At 43.7% G+C, this 23,963-nt stretch overlaps 1 protein-coding gene across 1 annotated transcript in view; it reads left to right on the forward strand.

The window, feature by feature from the left end:
- RFX7 (regulatory factor X7) overlaps positions 1 to 23,963 on the forward strand; it is a 49,097-nt gene that overhangs the window by 9,259 nt on the left and 15,875 nt on the right. Inside the window, exons 2-4 of the mRNA XM_058811231.1 lie at positions 12,349 to 12,382; positions 19,407 to 19,489; positions 20,267 to 20,389. Coding sequence (XP_058667214.1) covers positions 12,349 to 12,382; positions 19,407 to 19,489; positions 20,267 to 20,389 — 240 coding nt within the window. The remainder of the gene's footprint in view (positions 1 to 12,348; positions 12,383 to 19,406; positions 19,490 to 20,266; positions 20,390 to 23,963) is intronic.

A 23,963-nucleotide genomic window follows, 5' to 3' on the forward strand; every position in this document is an offset into this window, starting at 1 on the left:
GATTCCAGTGGTATAGTTCAAGTCACTGACTCCTAAAAAGTTGAGAAATTAAATGGCAGCTGAGGGAAAATTATTTACCTATTCCTTTCAACAAGTGAGTGAAATAGGAAAGGTAGATACAGTTTTAAAATGCATGAGATATCCCTGGATAAGGATATTTTGAGCATAATTTGTTAGTTGTTGCGAGATAGCTTGCTGAATCAAATAAAATGTTTGGAAATACCAGTGGTTTGTGTGTGTTTCATTACACTGGACAAAGGTTTGTCTAAATGCAGTTTATAGTGAATCTTCAGTTAAAAATTAATCTTCAGCATCATTTTATCATGCAAAAAAAAGCTAAAATGCTGACCCTTAATATTTGGTAACCTGTATAATTAAGTCTGTGATCCATGAAGTTATCCAGACACCTCTCCCTTATTGGTTACTTCTGAGTAGAAGCCAAGTGTCTGATTACCCTGTAGATCTGTGCTTGAATATATTCTGAGTAGTCAGTTTTTGGTTAATAGCTGCAAAAAAAACATAATAGTATTGAGCTGTGAGGCTAAGAATAAACATGAAACCAAATACTTTGTTTTGTTTAGTACCAGCGAGTTTAGGCAGTCCCCACTTGGCTTTCATGGAACAAATCTGCATGGACTGCATCTTGCTAGCAGCTTCCTTCTCTTGGAGGGGGGAGGAATGCGGGTTCATGTATCACTGTGGTTTGTACAGTCAAGTTGGTGACACTTGTAACTTAAATGAAAAACCCAGTTCAGCTCCTGTGTGCCATGGTTCTGTGTGTGGAAGCCCCTCTGTGAACACTCAGTCACCCATGTATGCCCCAGGATGCTGCTGGTGAGCAGCTCCAGCTCTTCAGGGTGAAAATAATTGCAGTGGGTGAGTGTTTGCAGTGCAGGACTAATAATTGTTATTTGTCACTTCACAGTGATTCTTGTCACTTTAGTAAAGGTTTTAGTTATTGCTGAGTACCTTAAGTAGCAGCAGCTCTGTGGTAAGTGTAGGCTTTGAGGCCCAGTGTAAGATCTGGATATAGCTTGAGTGTGTTGTATTCTCCTGGAATTTGTCAAAATCAGGAAGGTGAGTTACAGTTTTGGCTTGATTAGTTCAGCTCCTGAGCAAAGGAGTGGCAAAGCAGCATACAGTTCACTGTGAAAATTGAAATAAAACTGTGTTACTAATCAGGAAAGGACATTTTCATTCTCGTAATGTGAACATCTGCTCTCCCGCTGCAATGTTTACGCATGGTGTGAATCACAGGAATGAAAATCCAGACTGATCAATTCTGCAGTGCTCTCAAACAATGTCTGCTTCTGGAAGGACCCCTCAGACAAGTTATTGTGGGTACCATTAGCATGAGACTTTTGCAGAAGCATAATTCAATGGATAGTTAAATGCTGCAAATGTGTGATTGTTAAATGTTAAATGCCTGCAGGTGAATGACAACACTGTTACCCTGGTGAGTACTTGTGTAGAACTGTCTGAAATATAATTCTGTGCTGTCATGATTTTTTGGAAAGTTAGAAATTTAGTGCAGCTTTTCTGAAGTCTGATCTAGTTTTAATCAAGCACAGCCTTTTCTGGTTTTGACTCTTTACAAAGTAATTTGTGGTGTAACTGTGCAGCTTCCTGGGATGTTTAGAATATTATGCTATGAATAATGAATCCATGCAAGTGTTCTGTAAATTGTCTGAATAAGGTGCTAAACTCAGTGGCCTATGTGGCTGTGGCTTCAGTACTTTCTACTAGCACAGGTCACGTGCCCTCTGCTGCATTTGCAAAAGAAAACCATGACAATATGAAAACTTCTGAAATAAGTATCAAAATGCTTATGGATGATGCTGTGTCTGCAAAGCAGGTGTTTTACTTGAGAAGAAGAAGATGGCTAAGTTAGGTTTTTGGGTCCTGTCCCCCTCATTGCCTGTAGAAGTAGGATGGTGAGGCAACAAACTGGCTGCACACATTGTTCCCTGTTCTGAGGGCAGAGAACTGAACCCTAAAGTTGTGGGGTATTCAGTGCTGGTCAGATGGCAGGGAAGGAGGCAGTGTGTGGGGTGGAGCGCTTGGTGTTGGCCTGCCCCACACTGCAGGTTCTGAGAGCTGCCCTGGAGCTCTGTGCTCTGCTCTGGAGCTGGGCTCCCTGATGGGGGCAGCCCCAGAGCTACAGACATGATCCAGGTGGGAGCAGCCAGTCCTGCCCTGCAGGGCCATGTAAGGCACCTGTTGGACAGAGTTAATTTCCACCTAGGAGTGAGTGCAGTTGTGTTTAAACTCCTTTTCATAAAATCTTCAAGAATTGGAGTAGCATGTGTTTGTAACTCTTCCTACTAAAGATCCTGGTTTAGGGTTTAAAACCATTTTAAAAAATGGCACATAGATTATTTTTTCTACCCCCAGAAGCAGAGTATGGAAAGCTGATGAGTTATTCTGCTTTAGCATTCAGTGAACTGACCTTTGAGATAGGCAAGAGTCTTCTGGCTACTTGCAGCTCTTTATTTGCAGAGAGCTTCTGTGTCTAGAGTGGGTGGAAGCTGATGAGCAGAGGTGAGTGAGAAGTGCCTCAGTGCAGGTGCAAGGTTGAAGGATGGATGCCTGAAAGAACCTGGGGAAGCTGAACAAGGGGGAGTCCTCTGAGGTGGGAGGCTGTATGGTCACCATCAGGCAGCAGTGCCATGTTCATCCTGCATGTGTTCAGCTCTAAATTTTCACCTGATGGTAAAGTCAAGGACAGGAGAGGGTTCTGGGATGTGCCAGTGAGCAACATGGCACAGGTTGGAGAGAAGTTGCCTTTCCTATGGCAGTGAAGCCATGCCCGTCTAGCAAGAGAGAAGTGAGTGACCCTTTTAGTAGGCAGATGCTTGGAGAGTGCATGTAGATACTCAGGGCATTACTCAGCACAGGGAAACCTAAGAGGTTGCAAGAATTGCATTCCATGGGAGTCAGCAATTGGGTACAGGTTCCTCAAGTGGAAAAAAGGGTGCAGAGGAGCTGTGTGGTGGGCAGCCATGAGAGGAAAGGGAGCAAGGAGAAGGAGGAATGCATGTGTGCAGAAATCAGGGCAGAAGCAGGGTAATAGGATGTTGCCAGTAGCCTTGGGAGGAGAGGGCTGGATAAAAGCTGAATTTGTTTGCAAAAAGACAGGCTGATACCTTTGGGGGGAGCTGTTCAATGTGGAGGGGAGAGGAGGATGTCTGTGGCATGGAGGAGGGACAAAGAGTGTGCCAGAGAGCCCTGCAGGATAAGCTGGGCCTCCTCAGTGCAGTGTCTGTGCAAGGCCTTGGGCAGCCCTTGGATTGCTCCTCTGCTTCCCAGTGTGTGCCAGGCCCAGGGGGCAGCGAGATGGCAGCACCTTGGGAAGGCATTTCCAGGCTGGCAGTGGGACACCTGCAGCTGTTGGCCCTGCAGGGTTTGGGGAGGGGATGGCTGCTGTGTGCACTGGGGGTGGCTTTCGTGTGGGCAGGGCGTCTCATCTGCTCCCTCAGGATAAAGCCCTAGAAGAGCTTGGATGGGACTGGGTTGTGGCACTGCAAACCAGATGACAGCCCCTGGGTATCAAATGAGTAGGGAAATAAAGAGGTACAACCAGTAGCAGCAAATCTCTTCTGTTAAGAGAATGTAACTAGGATAGCTGTGGGTCTTGAAAACGTTGAAGGAAATAATGTGAAATAAAGAAGAAGAAACCCAGTTTTTATGAGCAGGCTTAAATCTGCCATTGAGGCACCTGTGCCAGCACTGGGAAACACGTGTGGTGGGAAAGCCTTGCTGCAGAGCTGCTGACACTGGAGCTGTTCTGCTGGGTTCAGCTCAGCTCTGAGCTATGTGCAGTAAACACAGCACTGTGCAGATTTGTACATTCTGGGTGTGTGTTACTTGGAAGCAGTGTAGAACTCTTCCTATTTTCTCACACGGATATTATTTTACTTTGCCATCAGCTGTCTGTAGCCACCATTTCCCAAGGGAAAGGCAGCAGAGGACCAGGTCTGTGACCTGTGGCAGGCAGGCTGTGATGCACAGCAGGGTGCTGCCTTCCTCCTCCTCCTCCTCAGCTAGTTGGCTCTGCAGGCATGGAAGAGAAACAATTTTGTGCACATATTTTATAGATGCACTGAATTTCCTGTTTGGTTTTTAAGTTCTGCTGAGGAGTGTCACCCCCTTAGTTTCACTAGGCATCCTCTCTTGGAGCCATGTGGGACAAAGGCTGGAGGAAAATCCCAGTGTCTCATAGTTGGCTTTCCAGTGCCTTAAGTAATAGTGTTGTGATGGGGCTTCTGATGACCTCAGCTGAAAACAGCACAGCAGATCTCTTAGCTATCTATAGGTTGGATTGTGAAGCAACCAAAGGTTGATTTGTTTTTTCATAATTAGTTTCAAAACCCAGCAGTTTTCATTGTGGAATATGTGAGTTGCAATGGATGATTTGCTCTGTAGCCACAACCTGCAGGTCCGGTGACTGTTTCCATCTTTATACTTTCAGTGGGACATTCATGAGGTGAAATTTCTACTGAAATAATCTTTTTTTATTCTGCTTTTTTGAGATTGTAGATTGTTAGTAATAAATACAGGAAGCATCTCCTCTGAAGTCATATTATCTTCCTACATCCTGTACAGAGGGCACTGCATCCTTGGAACAGAATCTCCTGCCTGAATGTAACAATATGCACTGATTTTAATTCAGAGCAGTGCTGAAAGAACCAGGGTGAGAACTGTGTAAAAGCGTTTTCTTTGTCTCTTCTCAGAGTTCATTACACTAACTTATGGCAATATACTGAATTTAAATAAATGTAAAAAAAACTCCAACCCCAGGAACTTAAAAGACTGTCTTGTTGGAATAGAGCACCTGGCAGTGTGTGGTTGTTGCAAGTTCTTCCCAGTTATTTTAAGAATAGTGGAACAAGCCTTTAGCATTGAATACAACCAGATTTCTTCAGAGAGCTGAAAGAGATGTTTATAGACCTGTGTTTCAGACATAGGTATTCTGATGTCTGCTGGCTAATTATTTCTTGGCAGTTCGTTACAATGGGCTACATTTGAGACTTGGGCATTTCATTAGCAGCCTCATCTTCCTTCTTTGTTCAGCTGTTTGTATAGTTGGCTTTATTTATACTCATAAAATGATCATAGTGTCAGAAATGGTGAAGGGATTAAATTTTTATTCTCTATGAACTATTTTAACTGCATTTATTTTAGTAACAAGTGTTGAAGTCACCTGTTTGACACACTTTAGTGCCTGCATTAACTTTTGTGCTGAACCATTATGTTTTTCAGCACTGTGATATAGCATTGCTCCTTATGCCTGATGGAAAACTGGTTTAGCTTATTCTCTCTGGTGGAGGTGGGTTAGGTTACAGGGAGGGTGAAGTAGTTGCAGCTCACCCTTCTTGTTGCACTGTTTTATTGGCTTGCTGAGCGTTTGCCTCCTGATTTTGCTGAGAAGGGTGCTTTGCCTGGGATTGAGGAGGAATCTGCTTTCAGACCGAAAGAGACAATATTTACCAGCTGGTGAATTCTGGCTTTGTTTACTTTTGGAGGCCTGAGAGTTGGACACTTTTCTGCATTTCCTCTATTTTTATGCTTCAGGGAAATAGCGATACTTCATGTGTTTTTAGGATGCAGTTGTGGTCCTTGTGGCTTTAATATGGAATAAAAATATATCTGCATTTGAATCCTGAAAGACCTAATTTGTTTTGTATTAAGTGTTTTGCCGCTGTTTGCCTGTGTTTGTGGGAGGCTCGAGCAAGTGCCTGGTGTCTGGGGCAGAGCTGGGATCTCCCGGGGGAGGGAGCAGTGCAGGCAGGGACAGAGCCCCTAGGTGGCATCAGAAGCCACCTGATTTTGGCTGCTGCACGCCCCGGGGTTCGAGGTGAGGCCGGGAGGGGTTCCTGGCCCTGGGGTGCCGGGCCATGCTGGGGGTGCTTCCCTTTCCCGGTGCCCTGTGCTGCAGCTCGTACGGCATTAGCTGAGCAGTATGGATAGTCGTCATTTTGCTAATTCAAACAAGTTTTAACCTCGTGCAGCTCTGCTTTCTAAATATTTAATTGAAATGCTTTTACAGCCATTTTACTTCTTTATCACAGTGAGCCAAGCCAGACAATGTAACATGGCATATGTTAAGATGTTAATTGAGTAGCAGCACACATAGGCGGCTGTTTCATAATTTTCTCCTTAGATGATCCTTGGCTCCAGTTTAACATTTCTTTGTGCTTCTGAGTGGAAGGTTATATAAAGATATATTTAGAGCTGTTAGTCTAAGAAAGAGAAGCATTAATTCAGTAAGATTAAGAATTAAGGGCTGATTGCTGCAGGCACTGCTGGGACACAGTGCTTGTCGTGGTAAGGATGTGATAATAGTACCTTTCTGATAGTACCACTTAATGTAATGGGCTTGGTAATCCTTTTATTGAGTGGTTCCTCACAGCACACAGAGTAAATAGAGAATTTTTTTTTTTTAAATGTCACCTGATGTCATCAGAGTAGTGGAATTCTGACTGAATCTTTCCAAAAGGGTATGTGGTCAGTTTAATAATGACCCTCCCTATTTTAGCAAGGTTTCCGAAAGATGACTTTGCCAAAACTGTCGCTGTTGGTACTTTGTAGTGGACTCTGTCTTGTTTTCCTTGGGAGCTGAAGTGTGTTTTTGCAAGAGGGAAAGGGGCAGCAGGACCCAGCACAGGAGGAGGAGTTGTGGGTGCTGTCAACACCCAAATGCCTCCTGTGCCTGGGAGACACAAGCCTGGCAGTGCTGCTCATGTGCTCCCGTTCCTTGCAGAGAACCCCTGTGCCCTTTGCTAAGCAGTTTGACAAACATCCTGCAGGGATGGTATGGGGGAACAGCTGATGCAGTGGGAAATGGAGGCTTTTCAGATCACAGTAATTTCTGAAAGGAGGTGTGGCCAAGACACTGCTTCGGCAGACAGCTCTAAGTGTTGTCTTGGGTATTCTTCTCTTGTGGAAGGTTTGTTTTCAGGTATGAGTAAAATGCCAGGGCAGCAGTGTCACCACGCACTGTCAGGGTTCTGTGCACTGCCTGTGAGCCACTCAGAACTGTCCTGTGGCCTGAACAGTCCCTGGTGCGTTTTTGGTTTTTCTGTTTTTCCAAAGGACGTTTACTTTATAACTTTGTAAACATTTTCTCTCTCGGATGGCTGAGAGGGTGGTTTGCAGTCTGAGGTGAATAACTAGGTAACTGTGCCCCTGGTAAGTAACTGCATAGTGGGGTTTTCCATTTTAGTTGCAACTTTTTGCTGTAAGTCCTGCATGTTGGGTAATAATGTAACTTAATACTCTAGTACTGGAAACTGGGACCCTGCAGAGGGGAGCCCTTGCTGTCTGGTCAGGAGTACAGCCCTGCCTTCCTGATGTAAGGTTCAGTTATGAGCAGTGGTGGAAAGTGGTTTCTTTTCATCAATTGCATTATGGTTTGGCAGAAATTAATGTTTTCTCTAGGCTGTCCAGTAAGTGCCAAGCACAGGGAACGCAGCTATACAGAGGCTGTTTTTGGGAGGTTTCAGTTCATGCAAATATTTGCAGTCTTGGGCTGAATGGGATACAGAGTATCTGTGGCAATTACACAGAATGCACCAAACTTTTGATGAAAAAATCACTCTGGGCTTCCCACGTGTCACCACCTACTCAAACCATTATAAAATTCTGCACAACAAATTGTAGCTCCACTTGTCTGCTGAGTTTGGTTGAACTGGTTCTGTGGTTGACATCCTCCTGCATTTGAGGGATGAGTCCTCTGCTAGTGCCTGAATGGTGAGAGCCATGTCCTGTGTGATTTTGGGGCTGGGAGGTTTCCCCTGACGGACAGAACAGCGATGTCTTGGAGCTGCTGCTGTTCCCCCTCTGCCAGGCACCCAGCCCAGGAGCCCCTGTGGCAGTGCCAGGCTCTGGACATGTGTCCCAGGAGAGGAGCTGTGCTACAGGGCGTGTTCTCTGTGCTCCCACAGTGTTGGTCCTGCTGCTGCCTTCCATGGGGGCTGGATGCTCTCGGCTGCAAAGCTGCTGAGGGTTAGTTCAGTGCTGTGCAGGCTTTGGGAAGGCTCAGGGTTAACCAGGCAGTGGCTGATAAATTCAAGGGCTTTCTTTTATTTCTCCCAGCCACCTCCCTTTTTCTGGTCTCACAGACATAAGGATTCTCTTATCCCTTGTGGGTATATGGCTTCTCTTATTTGCAACATTAAGGAGGTACTCGTGCTCAGAGCAACTGAATTCTGCCACTTCTGCTAATACAGTAGTCCCATATTGCTCAGTACAATTCAGCTGCCTCTTCCTGAAAGTAAAGTGTTGCTTAATTAGAGGAAGGTTAGCAGCATCTGGTTTTATGCCGCTTAGAAAAAAAGAATTGCATCTCCTTGCCTTATTCTTGTGCTTTTTTCCCCTCTCTCTCCCTCAGAGCAAAGTTAACTCAGCTGCTCACCTGGGAAGAGAACACACTCCTCGTTCTGCCCATGCCAAGTCAGGGCTGTTCTGAGCAAAAATACATAAATAGGTCAGGGAAAACAGAAATGCATACTTTGGCAGAAGACAGAAGAGCAGTTTGAGGAAATACTTTCATCTGATTTCTCCCAATCTCATTCTCCCAAAGATAATTTCAGGAGTTTATCTTCAGCCTTTAGAAGCTTCAATCACTACAGTCTTTGAAACTTACCTTCAAGAATCCTTCAGAGGTCTTGGCCCTTCCTGTAAGGCTTTTTGCTGCAGACCCAAAACAGCCAACACATGGTTCTGGGAAGTTGTAGGGTCTGGGGTTCTCCATGAGAGAATCCACAGCAGCTTTTGCAGGGAGCTGCCCTGTGCTGCTTCTCCAAGCACAGCCTAAGAAACCTCCTTTTCTCTGCTGTTTTATTAATTAGTAGAAGCTGGGTGCATCTTTTGAGTGGCTGGTGGGTAGGTGACCAGAAATGGCCAGGTTGATCTGCACTGGTGGTGTTCAGAGCAGAGCTGACACTTTTGAGGAGCATTGCTGTAGACAGTACAACAGGGTCCCTCTTGAGTCACTTGTGTGCCTTAACTTTGAAACAATCAGTAGGATGGCACCCACTGAATAAATGCCTCCTTGGTGGTTGGGATAGTGTCTGTATTTTTGATTGGAGAGGAGCACACACAAGGTTTTGATATAAAATTTCATGTTCCATGGTTCTTGTGTTGGGTCATTGGGCACAAGCTGGCAAATCCAAGGCAGCTGTAAAAGCAGCCACATTTGTTGTTGCTCACAAGAGACAGCTACCCCCAGAATCACAAATCTTGTCCTGGATAAAACTGCATGAAGTAGCCTGAATTAACTTTTGGATCAAGTAAGTGAATTAGTTTAACTTGAGGGAGACTGCCATCATGAAGAGCTGTGAAAGAGAGAGTAACACCAGCTGTGCTGCTGGGTGGGGTGAATCACAGTGAGCCTCCAGGAGGGGCAGTGCTGGCTCTGGGCTTTAGGTGCACTTTCTGAGTTTCCAATGGGCTTAGGTTCCAAACAGATTCAAATGGTTATTTTCATTAGAAAGAACATCATTCCTGCTGCTCTCCTGCAGCTGCTCATGGGTAGCAAAAATATGTGGGTAATGGCCTCCAGATGTTAGAAATGGCTCTATGTAGGGCCAGATTCAGCCTGGTTGTTTAGGTTTTTGGTTGCAGGCACTGTATTTGCAGTAGTAATTAGGTAAGGGATGCATTTGACAGGGACAGAAGCAGACTGACTTACTTGTAAATGAAACTTCAGCTTTCAAAACATGTATATCCTGCTAGAGAAGAAGTGGGGCAAAATAAATGAAGGTGGCAGGTGTAGCTGGGATGTCTGTCCCTTTGCCACCTTTGTCACTTGTCCTTCTATCTCCTGATGTGCTGGGGATGCATCCTGCAGTGTCACCAAATGGAGTGTGTCTGTGCAGTGCTCAGGTCCATGGGAAGGTCACTCCCAGTACTGTCCCAGCCAAAGGGCTCATTCCTCAGGGTTGCCACTGCTGGACTGGGATTGCCTCTGCTAGAAGGGAAATAAGCATTTTTGTTGTTAGGCTCAAGCTTTATAAAATGAAGCAGCATTTACCTGTGATCTGGTTAGGAAGAAAAAAACCTCAGTTTACCACTAACAAATTTTAAAAATGTCCTCCCAGTACACTCAAGAGTGTTGAGCAGGAAATGGAAAAATTTTTTATCAAATAGGGATCACACTTACCCCTGCTGAAGCAGTGGGACCTTTGCCTTTTAAAATGTCACAACATCTGCTTGCAGACTGGAGGACATGAACTTGAGTGTCCTTTTTGTGCCACCAGTTTACAAAAAGGAAACACAGTGAACTCTATTTCCTGGCCCTGTTATTGCTCCTCTGCTGCAGCTTCTCAGTGCTGTTGGTCGGTGCTGTAGGAGCAGAGGTCACAACTGGAAGAGCCTGAACTAAATTTGAGAGTTTACATTTCCTGACTCAGACTGATACTTGGAGATAAAAGGACAGCTCTAGGTATCTCCTGCCCAGCTGCCTCCTGGCAACTTGCCTCTTTCTCTTTGCAAGAAGAAGATGTTAATGCAGATGGGCATGCTGATGCTCAGGTTGGCAGGAGGGAAGCTGTGCTGGCTGCAGTGTGCTCTCCTGAAAAGCCCAGTGCATGGTGTTGTCTGTAGAGGCTGTGTTTGGGCTGTTTCCTGTGTCTGTACCCTGCATCCCTTGCCCTCTCTGCACCCTTTCTGCATAAGCTGCCATGTGGAGCCATACAGGAGGTTTGGGTACAGGAATGGGTACAGGTGCCTGATTCCTGTTGCCTGCTGCTCTGTAGGAGAGGCTGGTTGGTCTGTAGCAGCACAGGGACTGCGAGACCTTGCTCAGGGTTGGAGCAGTGGTGGAGCCCAGGGTGGAGAAGTGCTGCTGGAGCAGTTGTGTCCCCATCAATTTGCTCAGCTTTGGGTCAGATGCACTGGCAACATGCAGCAGGTGTCCATGCTTGGTGTCCTTTGACTTTCTGGTAAGATGGTGATTTTTGATGAGTGAGATGACATTTAGGTTCCCTTCTTCAGTTGCTGCAGTGTATGTGAGCATCTTTCCCGAGGCAAGGCAAAGCTTCCATATTACCGTCCTCAGCAGTCCCTGTTCTTTAGAATCCCCAGCAGCTCTGCTCCATCTCCTTGGTGTGCCTGTCTGCCCACCTGGTGGCTTCTCCTACACAAAGTCAGATGAAGTGGATGTCTGCTGATGGATCTGTTTCAGTGAATTTGACAAATGTTCTTACCTGCTGAAAGCTTTTACTGTATTCTGTCACTGTGACCTGAGTGATTCCTGTATAGGAAGAGGCATCAGTGTCAGCAGCCTCTACTAAACAGATTTTTAGACTGTCTTGTTTCAAAGTGGAAGTGGTGTAACAAGCAGGGCAACCAAGCTCCTCCCTCTGGGCATCTGATGGAACAGCAGATGCTGGTTCCTATCGCCACCAGACACCAGAGCCATTTCTTTTGCTTGTTTCTTACTTAGAGTTTTAGGAGGTCCATCAGCTGCCTTACTTAGTCTAGCTTTTTTAGCATCTGTACAAAAGTAAAATAGCTTCCATGAGATGCTGTGTTGTTTAAGGAGATTGAATTATGTTTTATTTTACTAGGAAAATAATTGCTCTCTGAACTCAAAAAGTAATTGATGCTTGTTCAGTACATGCTCAGGCTAGGGTTTTCTGTGTGGGAAACCTGCTCCTCTCCAGAGCAGTGATAAAATACCTTTAACTAATGCTGTCAGAGGAAGCATGTGGAGTGCAGCACCCTTAGAAACACAAGAGCTGCCAATGGGTGTGTTTAGAGGCAGTATAATAAGTTCCATACTGTTTGCCCGCCTTGGCACATGCACTGAGGTCATTCCTGGCATATTTCTATTCAATCCCCACCCACTGCAGTCTTAATAAGCCAGCTGGGAGGTAGAGAGACTAACTTGGAAAACTCCAGAGCTGCCAGTGGAATAACAGCTGTGTGCCTTGTAGCAGCTCTTTGGAAAGCTAGAAATGCATGCCTTGAAGTGGTGGGATTTACTGAAGCATGGGGAGAAGGGGATGGTAATTGTGTTTACAGATAAACGAGTCAAATGCATTTGGATTGTGTAAGAGCTACAATAAAAGTAGTGACATCCACTGCAGCTTGGGGTAACAGTTGCAATGGCATTTCATTTAAAAAAATGGAGTTCTTATGTAGAAGAACAAGCAGCAAGAATTCTAGCAAGCAGTTAAATTTGGATGACTTTCTACAGAAAAATTCCATAGACTAACAAGATATTTCAAGTAAGATATAAAGCCTGTAGTGCAGTGATAGAAATTCTAATGTGTAATGTTTTTGTCATTGATTTTAGACTAATTCAGTATTTCTCTTTTCTCTGTCTTCCCTCACATCTAGCAAAACTGTACAATCTAAAGTGGACTGCATTTTGGTAAGTACAACTCCAGCATGCTTTTCAATATTTAATGAGCTGCAGGACCAAAATAGATGGCTCTGGAGACTGACAGCTATTATGAAGCCTTTCCTTAGCAGTATTTGAAGGTACTACCACTAAATGTGATCAAAATTAGTTACCATCTCAGGTACCTTCCCAGAAATGTGCAACACTGCAGGTCCTGTTAGCTCTGCTGTGCTGCTTAGGGATGAGAGATCGTTTCTTGGAGCGGGAAGGGCCCTTGAATTGCAAAATCTTCATCTGTGCATTAAAATAACAGGATCTAGGCAGTGATAAGAGATTATTTTTGGGAAGCACTAGTTCAGAAAGAGGTTTTATTTGTTTTTAGTAGTGAGCAGGTTTCAAGCTTTTTTAAATCAGTCTTGAGTTCATAAATCTTAGGACTGGAAGGGATTGCTTATCCTGACTTGCTACCTTCAGCACTTCATCCAGAAGTACTAGGGGATAAGACAAAAAAGTGTCATAGGCAGCCATCTGGATCCTATCAAATAGTATGGCTGAGCTAACAGAGAGTACTCATCCAGGTCACATTATCAAAGGCTAATTTAGGTGGTACTGAATATTCTTGCCATAAAATGTTTCAATTTATTGTTGTATAAGATTTAAAGCTTTACTGTGTTCCAAACAAACTTTGGACCCCATTTAACCTCTGTTTAAAAGTTCTTGGATGTACCCAATGGGAATAGGGATGCAGAATGTAATTTTTGTCCCCTTTGTTCCTTATAGACATTTGTGAACACCAAACAGGTGCCTTAAGATCTTAATTTTGTATGTGAGTCTTCAGAGGTAAAAGGACAGATTGCAAAACTGCATTTGTAAAACTCTTTTAACACCAGGTATTTCTGTAGGAAAAAATTTGGGGGTAGCTGTTTCTAAGTAGCATTGGAGAGGGAGTAAATAAGTAGGAGGCTTACCAGTCATCTACTTTTGGCAGTCTGTTTTAAGAAAATTGAATTGTTCTAGAACTATTTTTGCATTAAATTCTGCAAATTTATGGACCTTGCGTACTGAAATAGGGATTATCAGTTTGTATTGAGGGTATTGGGTAGGTCTCATGCATTGGATTGGCAGAGAAGTCTTGGACACAAAGCAGTCTCCATGGTTTGCCCTGGAATGGAGCAGCAGTGTCCTGATGGTCTAATTTTCTGTTCCAGATGCCTCCTTGTCTGTCCTGCTGATGAGTTCAGAGGAGTTGTGTCAACAGTGGAAAAGCCACTCTAGGTTAGCAAAGGTAGATCTAATGCTGTTCAGGTTTTAAAAAGAAAAATCCAAGATCAGAATAGCTTGAGAAAATCAAAATTTAGCTGAGTTCTGGCAAAATTGTTTCAGTGGTTTTAAGTGCTTTGGAAAGCTGTGAGCTGCAAGAGAGAATCTAAATGCATGTTGGACTTGGCTGTGGAGCTCTGAATCCCCCCTTTGGTAGCACCAGTCACAGCCCCATGTGCAGAGCAGCACACAAATGTTCTGGGCTGCCAGGTTCCCACAGCTCAGCAGGGAGAGCTCTAGCAAGGAGCAGAGGGGATGGAATAGCCTGGGGTGGGGTCACTCACAGCAGAGGGCTGTGCAAAGCACCGAGACTGCAGCTGCTCAAACAAGAGGCCAGTTACCTGCCTTCAGCTTGTTACACTGCACCCCTCACATCCCCACGCACTGTCACTTTCTGGGAGATCATAAGAAAATCATTGTGTGCTGTGCAATCCAAAAAAGATAATTAGCAAGAATTGTGGCGTAAACAGTCATTAAAAATTCATTATAACAGCTTTTTAACTGTAGTAAACATGTCTAGCAGTAGATTCTCTTATGATTTCACTTGTTATATTTGTAGCCACATACGAAGTGAACTTTTGAACCCGATTTTTAAAACTGTTTGCTCCATATAATCACTCAGCAAGAAGGCCATTTCTTTCCTTAGTGCTCTGAAAAGAGGTCAGTGCTGATTGATGGGAACCGGAGCTGCTGTGGGTGTGCTGAGGCAGTGTCCGTCGGTCCTGTGGCACCAGAGGTGCCACTTGTCTCTTGGGCCCATCAGGAGACAGGCAGAAGCTCCAGGAAGCCTTGGCAGCTGTGCTTGGCCACTGTCAGAACAAAGCTGCTCTGTGTTTTTAGGGCTTATTTGGAGTGTTTAGCCCGTGAAATATGTTCCTGCTTCTGCTCAGATAAAGCATATCAAATGTATTTATTAGCTGCTTTCTAGAATTAAAAAGGTGTTCTTAGTATTAGTTATTTTCTGTCTTGGTGATATTTCCAACAAACCAACTGACCTAGAGTAATTCACCTTTGCTTTTTGTTTGTCTATTCTTAGAATGGGGAGATGATTGCTTGACTACTTTGCTATTTTTAGCCTGGTTGTTAAATAATAGATATTTGTTCTACTGAAGTATGACAAATTTTAGGGCCTTTCTGCCAGTAGGTGCAGGTTACATTGCCATTGGCACAGCCTTTTTCACTTTGATTAGAGTATAGTTCTCTATAAATACTCAAAATGTGGAAAGAAATATTAAGAGCAGTCCATGCTCTCTAAAACAGTATCTTGCATAAAGCTTGCAGAGTTCCCCTGGCCTTCAGCTCCCCTTATCCAAACTTGAGGACAGAAATAACCTATAATTCTGCTTTCCTTATGGAAATTTGGAATAGATCAAATTGGAATGACACTGTGTACATTACAGAAGTAGCAGCTCTTCTGATTGTTCTTACTATATTCTTCTTCTGTCTTATTTAAAGTTTGGCCTGACTAGGTAAACAATCCAGAAAAAGCATATTTTTTTTTTGCTTGAAGTTTTGCTATGGTAATCCCCTTTGACAACTTTGAAATGAAGCTTGACAAATGTTTGTGACCTGACAGTAGATCAGCAGTCAGACAAAACCAGAAGGAGAGAACCAACCCACCAAGGTCAGAAACCCTGAGAGATATTCTTTGATTTTGGGGATTCATGTTCAAATCTCTAGGTTCTCTGTTTCAAGCAGAAACATGAATAAACTCTGTTTCCTATAGCACAGATTAAGTCCTTAACCTCATTTTATGCTGAATAAATCTTTGTTTCTTTATGCTGCAGAAACTTGCAGTGGCAAGTTAGTGTCTCCCAGAATGGAAACAGATATCAAAACCTGCTATTTTCATTTTAAAATACCCTACCCTACATAATTTTGGTCATCCTGGTTTATTTCACAGGTGTTTATTTTGCTCAATCAAAATGCCTGTTAAAATGATAAAGAAAGTTGCATCTGTTTCAGTGAAAATCTTGTTCTAGGTCTATGTTAGGCAGCAAAAGGACAGATTCATTTGGAGCAGATCTGTGTGGTTTAATTTGTTTGCTACTCATTTTGTGCATTTCTGTAGTTACCTATCTGTATTTGGTAGCTGTCAGAACAGAAATAGCAGAGATGTCTGCTCCTTTATGTGTTACTGAAAGTCTTTGCTTAGCTGTGACTTGAGGTTTTTAATTCTTTGTCCTTAGCTTTTCTGTCTCAGAATATAAGATCACGGAGGTATTTTGAGTGCTTGATAGATTTTTTTGCTAAATTGAACCCAAGTTGTAAAAATTAGTATGAACACTGCCTGCTCCCCATCTTCTTTGAATCTTCCTTTGTTTTATAAGGCTCCTGTTGCAGGGAATAAAGGTAATGTGTGAAGAGCAGAGTACCAGAGGCAATGCTTTGTGCTCACCTCAGTCCTGCAAGCACTTTAGCATGCTTGTGCATTTTTCTAATGCAACTTCAAGAAATATGATTTATAAATAGCCTTTGGAGAATTAGACCATCTTCATTTGATGTGATAGAACCAGTCAATCAAGGTCAGGATACTTCATGCAGGATTTTTACTTAGATCCTTTTAAGTAGCAGAAAAGGATTCCCCAGACATTGCTCAGGCTCTGTGGTTTTTAGAACAACAGTAGCATGAGCTTTAACAGGCTGTACAAAGGGGAGTTTGTCCAAGGTGGTGCCAGCATCACATTCTTCCTTTTGATGCCACTCAAATGGCACCATTTCTTTTCTCTTCCACTCTAATGACCTGTTTTTTTCCACACTGTTGATCTATTTGGGAATTGGGGTGGGAATTTGTAGAATATTTTGTGTTCTTGTTTCTTTTTATTTATTTCCCTATGCATCCAGCCTAGCACAAAGAATAACACAAAATAAATGAACCTTTTTCTTCTTGGGCAGTTAGTAGAGCAGCTGAAGTGCTCCTCCAACTTCCCAAATTCTGTGATTCCGACTGCATTAAAAAATTGTAAATTCTTGATGCTTTGAACAATTGCAGTAACAGCAACTGCAGTTACTACTGGATTCACCAGACCTTTAGCATTGAGAACTGATGGATGTCGGCTGAGATTGAAAAAGAGACTGTACTTACCAAGACTGTAACCAAGTTTTGAGGGTTTCAGAAATGTGTAGAGAAAACAGCCTAAACAAAACACTGTTTAACAAATTTTAACCAAACAAAATGCAGTTTTTCCCAAATCTACTTGCACTGACTGTCACCCTCCATCTCCTTGCTGCCACTTCTTCAGTTTTAAGATGATTTTCTCTAAATAGATTCAGTCTCATCTAATAAGCTTAGGTTTATCTAATTATCAGCCAGGTAGGATTACCTCTGTGAACTGCTTGTGACTCCTTTTAACTCTCCCATTCTGAGGAGGTCCTGCCTTCCAGGCCTTCCCTGCTCCTGTTGCTGGAAGCTGAAGGAGTTGTGCAGAAAGTGCTGCCCAGGGCCAGGCCTGGAGAGGAGTGGGCTTTGAGTGCAGTGAGATAGCATCACTGCAGCTGTCTCTGCCAAGGATGGGAGGCAGCTGTAATCCTCAGGCACCTCAGATGTAGGGATGCAGTTTTGTTCCTGGGAGAGTGACCAGCTCACTCCCATCCTTTGGAAAAGGTCTGCTAACATAGTCCATTTTTTCCTTTGTTGTTGGGTTTTTTGTTTTGTTTTCCTTTAATTAGGGGGGTTGGCAGGTGGGACCTGTGCAGCAGAGTGGCTCAGACAGGGCCCTTCCACACTGCCCCTTCCTCCTACCATGACGCAGAACTGGATTCAGCTGCAGTGGGCACTGAGACTGCTGCAGTGGATTTTGATGAAAGGTTTAATATTTCTTCTAAAACCTTGCCTCCTGTGTTGCACTTGGGCATAGATTTGGAAGGGAGAACTTGTCTTTCACTTCAGTGTCAGACTCATGGGGAGAGGAGGGGGGGATTTATTTTGCCTGGGATGCTTTTGTCTCATGGATGAGTGCTTACCATGCAAGGTAATCCCACCCAGACAGTGCCCTTTGGTGTGCTGCTTGGGCTTTTGCCATTTAAAACAAAAAGAGCTAAAGTTCCTTGGACAAGAGGATGTCTAATAATGAAGTACAATTTTTCTTGTTAAATTTCTGTCTTCTCAAAAATGATTAATTTTCTGTAAATTCTTTCTTTGGAGAACATTGACTTTGCAATAATGATCTTGCTAAAGGAAGACCCACCAATTGAAATGCTGTGATTCATACAGGAAAGGCAGAACAGAGAATTTGACAAAATGCATGTGTTACTAAGAAATACCTCTCTGGATACTTGGTGGTCTGAGCACCAACCACTGCTGTGTAAGCTGCTGTAGAGCCACACAGAAATTGGTGTCAGCAAATTTCAGGAGTTTGTCAGAGGAAAAAAACCCAACCAAATGTTGTGGTTTGCTGCAGCCTATAAAAGCAGCACATGCAGTGTCTGTTACCTGTGTGCTGCCTGAAGGGTTTCTCTTGGCTCTGGGCAGGTCTGTGGCATTGCTGGTGGCCCCGTTGTGTGCAGCCATCCTGGGGTGGGGTTTGCTGGCTGGGATTATTGAGATCCTGTGCTCCCCCTGCACACCCTGTCCCACCAGTCCTTGTGCAGGGGCTGGGGTCAGGGAGGAGGAAGTGGAACCTCCTCTTTCATGTGCTGCTCTCAGTTTTGTGCCAGCAAGGACATGGCTGGGTCTGGCAGGGAGCCCCAGTTTGAAGTGAAGTTTAGGATTTTGGTTTCCCCACTCCCCATTCTGCTCACTGCTGAAGTGAGCCAGGTCTCACTGCATGCTGGTCCCTCCTCTTCTCTCTTCCTTCTGGATGTTACATTGGCAGTAAGACACCAGTAAAGGCAAAGAGAATTAGCAGTAATCCAGAAGCTGTGCTCTGACTTCAAAAAGGATCATGTGAGTCTCCAACTCTACTGGTGCTGCACCAGCTCAGGCAGTGCTTCTGTAGCATCTTCCCAAAGGAAACCTCCTGTGCTTCCTGCTGCATGGCTTCCTTGCATTGCTGCTGAGCAGGCCCTGAGCAGCTTATCACAGCTGATTTTCCCTCTATTGCCTAGTCCATGCACTGGTTTCAGATGACCAAAAGCTGATCTCTGTGTAGCAATCACTGGCTGCAGTCACCAGGTAAAACTCCCCTTCATGTCTGATCCTCAGCTGGTATTTCTAGAGGAGGAGTCTGGCATAACTGAGATGGATGTTCACTGAAGGGCTTGTGTGCAGTTTCAGTAAGTGATTTCCAAAGGAAACAAAAAAGTACATAGATTTTTAAATGGCTTCATGAAAGTCTATGAATGGATAGATATTCTTACTGAAGAGAGTGGATTGCAGGGTCACATCAGGCATTCTGTGCTGTTACAGCATAGCTGGTTGTGATTCTGCTTTCTCAGAGGTGCTTCTTGTTTGCTCTGACAAGACCAAGTTTTCATGTTATATGTCTGGTTACAGAAGCAATCCATTGTTAACATTTTTCCAGATTCTGCTTTTATTGTGTGTGAATTTTGTAATTGTAACAAGTGCTTTCTGGTGGTTGAGGATGTGCAAATAAAATAGGAAATCACATTTCTAGCCACATAGTGCTCACAGTCATGTTCTTTTACATAAATATATTCTTGTTTGAAATTATATTATTTAGGAATATACTGTTAGATAACAGTTTTTGGCTGTCAAGCTCAACTATTCTTACTTGCTTTTTCCTCTTCTACCTCTCTCCACATTTTTTTTTTCAAACCAAAACACCTTATTTAGCAAGAAGTTGAGAAGTTTACAGACCTAGAGAAACTCTACCTCTACCTTCAGCTGCCTTCGGGTCCCAACAATGGAGACAAAAGGTATGTGTGTGAGTGTAAAGGTGAGCAGTACTGAAAACTTGATTTACTTCCTGTGGCACTTAACTGCTGAGGAATCATTCACATCATGTTGGTAGCAGAAGAACCTTTATTAAACATTAAATACTCTTTTTTTCCCTGAAGATCAGATGTTTGGTTTTTTTAAAACTTCAGAATATTTTATTGCATGAAAAGCTTGTGATTATAAATATCCTGAAATGAAAGAGTCATCAGAGAAAGTGTTTCACAGTCTGTGTAATTGTTCCTACACTGTTTATGTATGAAGTCATAAAATAGCAACACCAATGTGATGGTGGGTGAAAGAAAAAACTGATGGTATTTCTGGTAACACTCGTTTGACTAAAGGAAGTTCTAGAAAATCAGCCTGCAGATCAGAGTGTCACAAAATAAACCCTTTCCCAGCAGGATGGTTATAGCAGGCAGATGCCTATAGGAAGCACACTGAGTATCTCCTGGGAAAACTGGGTGCTCCCAAAGGACAGCTGGCAAACTCAGTGGGCAAAAGCTTAGAGGTGGCCAGTAAGGAATAATAAATTTAAGAGTCACTGTGTACTCACAGCTGTGTATCAGTCAAGAACTGGAGTGTGGAGTTAAATTGTGGATGAAAGAGGGAGAAACTGCTGCCCAAGGCTCACGGAATAGGTAAATCCCTGAGGTGCAGGCCCTCTGTGTGTGGTGTCTCTCCACCTGTATAGGCAGGCAGTTCTGAAGTGCTCCCTAGAGCCACGTGCTGATGAGCCCTGCTGGTTGTCTCTGCAGTGATCAGCTGTCCATGTCGTCCAGCCGTGCCCAGCAGATGCACGCCTTCTCCTGGATACGCAACACCCTGGAGGAGCACCCCGAGACGTCCCTGCCCAAGCAGGAGGTGTATGATGAGTACAAGTGAGTCCCTGTGTGCTGCTCTAGCTCTGTGACACTGACTCTGCATGTCCCCACTGCTGTGTGGGACACATGATGGACCATGCTGCTGTACCTGAGAGTGCAGTAGCTGCTCTGTGGCAAACTGCATTCATTACTACTGCCCCTGGAGATAAGCCTGTGATGTTTAAATTGTGCATTACATGTACAGTTGCTGAAGGAAAGGTACAAGTATTTCTTAAAAAGTGAATATCAGTATCAGGTGAATGAATGAATATTGGGCTTGTTTTGTGCAGTGCACAGGTAAAAAGCATCAGTTACTATCTTACAATGTGTGTTGGTCTGCTTGTTTACATACCTATATGACTGCCTTAACAAGGGTGAGGCGTTGAATTGTTCCCCATAGATGCAGCTGTTTTGCACATATGATCTTGCCCACCACACCTTTCTTTCCAGAATGATGCATAAATATTGGACCTTCCTGCAGCAAACCTGATTTCTACAGAGGCACAATATATCTGAATATGTATGAAACCAGTAACCAAGGCCCCTGTGAGTCTGTGTTGTCAAGTCTCAAAGCTACCGTGAACGAGAAAGCGATTAGAAGCAAGGGAGAGGGAGCTGTCTGATGAAAGTTGGATTTGAATTCATTTACAGAACATACCCCATGGGGGAGGGGGAAAGAAATAATCATCCTCAGCCCAGTTGCCTGAAGATGAATAACAGATTTATGATCTAGTATGAATATTTCCATAATCTGAACGATTACTGTAATTTGCAGGGAGCCGAATCCCTTCACCTCCTAAGTGCCTACAGGATTCACCCCATAGTAATTGTTATTGCAGGGCTGCCTTCTGCAAATACCTCCTTTTAATGAAGTCTGTGTGCTGAAGTGTTTTACCGCGATTGAGCTGAAGCGGGATGGCGGTGGGGCTGACAAACAAGCGCACACCTATTTGTGAGCTCGCAGGGCGGGGCGGTGCCGCAGCCGGGCCGCGCAGCCAATGGCTCAGGCACGGCGCAGCGGCCAATCCCCGCGCAGCAGCGCCCGCGCGCGCACGGCAACAGCGGCAGCTGCTGTGCGCCGCGGAGATGATGGCAGCCTTATTCTTAAATATATTTCTTATTTAATAATTTATGGCCTGCTTCAGCAACAAATCTGCTTGGCTTCCATGCTGTGCCAAGCTGCAGATGCCCGGAAATATCATCATCTACAGATTGTGGAGTGTGAAATTTGGATGGCTTTGTATGTAGCTGCATCAAGTATTTGTGTATTGTATTTTTTCTTCCCTAACAAAATAAGGGTGGTAAGCAAATATTCAGGAAAATATCAAATGTTTGGAATCTATTCTCCTTTGAAAGCTTCTGTTCTGTTTTTAAAACATTCAGTTGCTTTGAATATTTTCATGAGCTATTCTTACCCACAAAAGGAGAAGTAGTCTTGGAGTGGGATGTGGGGAACAGGCATATAAATATGTGAGTTAGTTTTGATATGCTCTTTTTCTTTACCTAAGGGTGCTAAGACCTCACAAAATTCAGTTCTGTTATATTAACCAGTTCCCATATCTTTCTTCTGTGTGCAGAGATGGATCTTGCATGAGCTCACATAAGCGGGCTTATGCACTCTGCATGTGTAAATCAAAAGTGCCAGGCTTCAGAAGACTGCTGCATCATACCAGCATCTTCATTCCTGCCATAAATTTTGGTTAAAATAGATCTTGCAAAACTACCAGCCTTTTGCATCACCTTCCATATTTTTTCTATGAAGAGGGAAAGACAGAAGCTTGCACTGCACAAGAGTTCACCATTGGCAAGTGCAGATAGTGTTTTCAGCTCCACATTTCAGTAGCCCCTTCTCACTGAGCTTATTCAATACAATAATTCTTCTTTCTGTTTTGTTGCTCTTCAATTTAAGTGTGAATTCATGTTTCTCTCTGGATAAAAGTGAGTGGATTCTTCTTTCTTTTGAAAGGGATAAAATAAATTTAAAATGCATCACAATATAAGGCAGTAGCACTTGGGAAAGCTCTGAGAGCTCGCAGCTGAATTTTAGAAAGGAGGTAAATGGAGCTGGTTCACCTCTTGTTGGTGCTGTGATGCTGCTTGTACTGACAGAATACATTGAGCTGTAAGAGGCTGGGTTTCTGTTGGGTGCTCAAAGTTCTTGTGCCATCTTCCTCTGGGATTATGTGGGAATACAGGCTGGAAAGTGTGGGAGCTCAAGGGGAGGTGCCCAGTATGTTATCCAGCCTGCAGTCAATGGATGCTGCTTCCCATTAGATCCTTTCAGTGTTTTCATGTAAGTCAATTTTACTCGGGTATCTTGTCCCTATTAGAAAACATCCTCCTGCACACAGCCATGTGTAGATTTAGCTGAGTTTAGAGAATTAAGATTTCAAATCTAAATGCAGTTCTGCAGTACTTATGCAGGAAAAATCCTTACTTGCCCACAAAATGATTCGTTGAGCCTTGAGTAAACACTTGAGTCCTCTTATCTTACTTCCACTGCCGTGACGCAAGGGATGAAAGTCACTCATATTAAAGTTTGGTGTCCTGAAGATTCACTTGATACACTTAATATGGATTAGGAGGTCTTTGAGTCATCCTGTATCTCTTTCCTTTAGTCTGTAAATCATTAATCCTTGCTTTACTGGCTGCTAGGCCACTGGGTGCCACCTGATGCACAGACTATATGCACTAAGTGTTAAGAATGTTAACCAACAAGTTAGAAGAATATTCAGAAGCTAACACAGAAGAGGGCAGTAGGTGTAGGTATACCGTGTCTGTTGAACACATCAAGGACACAAGGTACATACTAATCTTGTTGGGTAGTGCTTAGCCAGGGTTTTTATATAAAATTCTCTGATAGGAATAGGATGGGACCTATTGTGTTGCAAAGTCTAGTCCCTTGTCATAAGCAACTACCCATAGAATTGCTTTGAAATCAAACTCCACTTAAAACAGTTGTTTCTTACCGCTGCTGCTGCTGCTCCTGGGAGTCTGACCTGCAATTCCATTTCTCTAGCGGTTTTCAGACATCTGGTTTCCAACCTACCTGATTATAAGGACTAATTTATGTGCCAGCATTATTTGTCAGCCTAATGAGAGCCTACATCTTTCTGAGGTTCTTGACTCTAACCCATTTTTGCAGACCAGTTTTTTTGGGGGTTGGATAAACCAAGAACTCTGTTTTGTTTCATTTAATGGGTTCTTTATCATTTGCTATTCATGCTGGTTTTTTCTGCCCTGGAAGCTGTGTAAGCTGGGCTGCATAGCCTTTCTTCATCAGCTTTTTGGTTAATTTTTTTTGTGTGTTTTAATTCAGTGTATTTTATGTCTGGAGTACATTCAAGATTTGAAGATTTTACCCAAAAAAAAGCCTTTTCTGCTTATCATGTAGGGGAGTTCTGTACAAAGGAACAAAGCAACTGCGTGTCCGTTGTCATTCCTGTCTCTGTCCAGACCTTCCCTCCCCCCTCTGTCTCCCACCCACCCTTCAAAGAGCAAAACAGCTCCTGGGCTCAGCCATGTGCCAAGAGTGCAGGGAGCAGAGAGAAGAGCTTCGGGGGAGAGACTCCTGCTATGTCCTGTCAAGTCA

This window comes from Ammospiza caudacuta, chromosome 10 (genome assembly GCF_027887145.1).
Source record: "Ammospiza caudacuta isolate bAmmCau1 chromosome 10, bAmmCau1.pri, whole genome shotgun sequence".
Classification (NCBI taxonomy): domain Eukaryota; kingdom Metazoa; phylum Chordata; class Aves; order Passeriformes; family Passerellidae; genus Ammospiza; species Ammospiza caudacuta.